General features: G+C 46.9%; 1 protein-coding gene across 1 annotated transcript; it reads right to left on the reverse strand.

Moving 5' to 3' along the window:
• Nucleotides 1-7: 7 nt before the first annotated feature.
• On the reverse strand, nt 8-2,283 carry LOC109953943 (uncharacterized). Its single transcript, XM_020589378.1, has 2 exons — nt 1,203-2,283; nt 8-672 (listed from the first exon to the last, which is right to left on the reverse strand). Exon 1 carries the CDS (start codon nt 2,211-2,213, stop codon nt 1,236-1,238), a length of 978 nt encoding a protein of 325 aa, XP_020445034.1. The 5' UTR covers nt 2,214-2,283; the 3' UTR covers nt 8-672; nt 1,203-1,235.
• Between the last annotated feature and the right edge of the window lie 11 nt (nt 2,284-2,294).

Consider the following 2,294-nt stretch of genomic DNA (forward strand, 5'->3'; position numbering starts at 1 on the left):
AATTTTGGGCTAAGCACAAGTAATGAGACATAATCTGTGGAGGAAGGGTCAATGTTAACATATAAAAACATTTAGATCCTGGAGAAGGGAAGCTCAGAGTCAGCATAAATGTGGAGGGAAGGCAACCATCAGTATGCAGTTAACACGGCAGCGGTTTCCAAGAGACATTGTTGTTGCTTGTAGGTCATGGTGTATATGTTTTCTCTGGAACTGTGACTGCTGTGTGCAAGTGTACGGTGCAGTGTTGAGCGGCGCTTGGCTCACACTGTAACACTGTAGAAAATTAACACAGTCTCTTTCTGTGTGTATCCGAAGCACAGTCTTTTTTCTGTGGTTTGCAGTAGCACAGTCCTTTCCTGTGGAATAATGTGTTGGCAGGTGGATAAAAGGAGTGAAGTCGGACACCGCTAGGCGTCAGTGTTACCGTCTGCAGGAAGCAGTAGTGGTGGGTCGTTCACCGGATGTGGAACCTTCTTGCAGTGGCTAGCGTGAATCCACGTCGCTCATTCAGCAACATTGATCGCTGTGTGAGTGGTGAGCAGCACTTGGAACAGCCCCCTGCCAATGTTTGGATTTCCAGTGTTTCCTCCTCAGCTCCTTGACAAGTATCCAGTCGCCAGGCTGCAGGTTATGCAGGGTGTCAGAGGCTGGTGATGGGAGGGCAGATTTCACCTGTTGAGATATTTGAGAGATTACAGCAGATAGATCTTTGCAATAATGCAACATGTCATCTTGACAGAGCGCAGTGGAGGGGAGGGGTCTGGAGGAAAAGTCCACTCCCAGAGAGGGTGGACGACCAAAGAGGATTTCAAAAGGACTCAGGTTAACTTTTGACCTTTTCCTCATTCGGAGGTAGGTTAAAACAATAGGCAGTGCTTGAACCCAGGATAGGCCTGTTTCCTCACAGCACTTAACGAATTTCAATTTCAGAGTCCCATTCTCTCTTTCCACTGCTCCTTCACTGGGTGGGTGATAGGCATAGTGTTTCCTGAGGTCAATGCCGAGAAACTCTCCAACCTGTTGAACAGCAGCATTGATAAAATGAGAACCGTTATCACTGCTGATTCTAGCCGGAATTCCCCACCGTGGAACAATCTCAGTTAACAATGCTTTAGCCACGGTTTGGCTGCTTGGGTGTTTAGCAGGGAAAGCTTCAACCCACTTTGAAAACATGTCAACCATCACAAGGCAGTATTTCTTACCACCAGCAGGTGTCAGTTCAATGAAATCCATCATCAAGTGGTCAAATGGTTTGTCAGGTGAGGGTGTACAGCCTGTGCAAGTTGTGGTGTTTTACCTGGATTGTTAGTGGGACAAATCATACATGACTGACAATGTTTCTGAGCATAAAATCCTTTTGTAAACCAGTGTTGGTTTATGATGTCCAACATTCCCCCTTTCGACACGTGATCGAGTCCGTGAGCAAGTTTGGCATAATGGGGAAAGAAATGTTTAGGTAGGCAGGGTTTGTTGTCAGGTCCTAACCAAATGTCATCTGAAAAAGTCGCACCACAGGTGCACCATTGCTGTTTCTCTGCAGAGGTGGCAAAAGACTGTAATGCAGTGAGAGAGTCAGGAACGGACACAGGAGAGGAAACAAACAGAGAGCTAGTGGGAGGATGGGAGAGAGCAGCCTTCTTGGCAGCAGCATCAGCACGGGAGTTTCCTTGAGAGATAGGGTCACAGTTGTGAGAGTGAGCCTGACATTTACATACAGCAACAGTTTTAGGCAGCAAAATGGCATCAAGCAACACTGCAACCTTGTCATGATGGAGAATGGGTTTTCCATCAGACTTGAGAAAGTGTCTGTGTTTCCACAGAGAGCCAAAGTCAAGAACAACACCAAAGGCATACCTGGAATCAGCATAAATAGTAACAGAGCGTCCTTCGGCCAGTTTACATGCCTCTGTCAGAGCAATCAACTCAGCTGCTTGTGCAGAGAAATGTGGAGGTAGGGCCGCAGAGACAAGAGTGGCATGAGGAGAGAACACAGCATAACCAGCACGGTTAACACTTTGTGTGTCTCTGTAGGCAGAGCCATCAACAAACAAAACAAAATCAGGGTTAGTTAGTGGTGTTTCCTGGAGATCTGGTCGGGGTGTACAGACCTGTTGAAGAATGGCAACACAGTTATGTGCCTCCCCATCAGTGGGTGTGGGAAGGAGGGTGGCAGGATTCAAAACAGTGCAACGTTTTACTTTGATGTTAGGCATATCCAGTAAAATGGTGTTGTAACGGAGCCAATGTGCTGTGGAGAGATGAGAGGGTTTTTGTTCAAGCAAAATCATGGAGCC

The sequence above is a fragment of the Monopterus albus genome, unplaced genomic scaffold (genome assembly GCF_001952655.1).
Source record: "Monopterus albus unplaced genomic scaffold, M_albus_1.0 scaffold2222.1, whole genome shotgun sequence".
In the NCBI taxonomy this organism is placed as follows: Eukaryota; Metazoa; Chordata; class Actinopteri; order Synbranchiformes; family Synbranchidae; genus Monopterus; species Monopterus albus.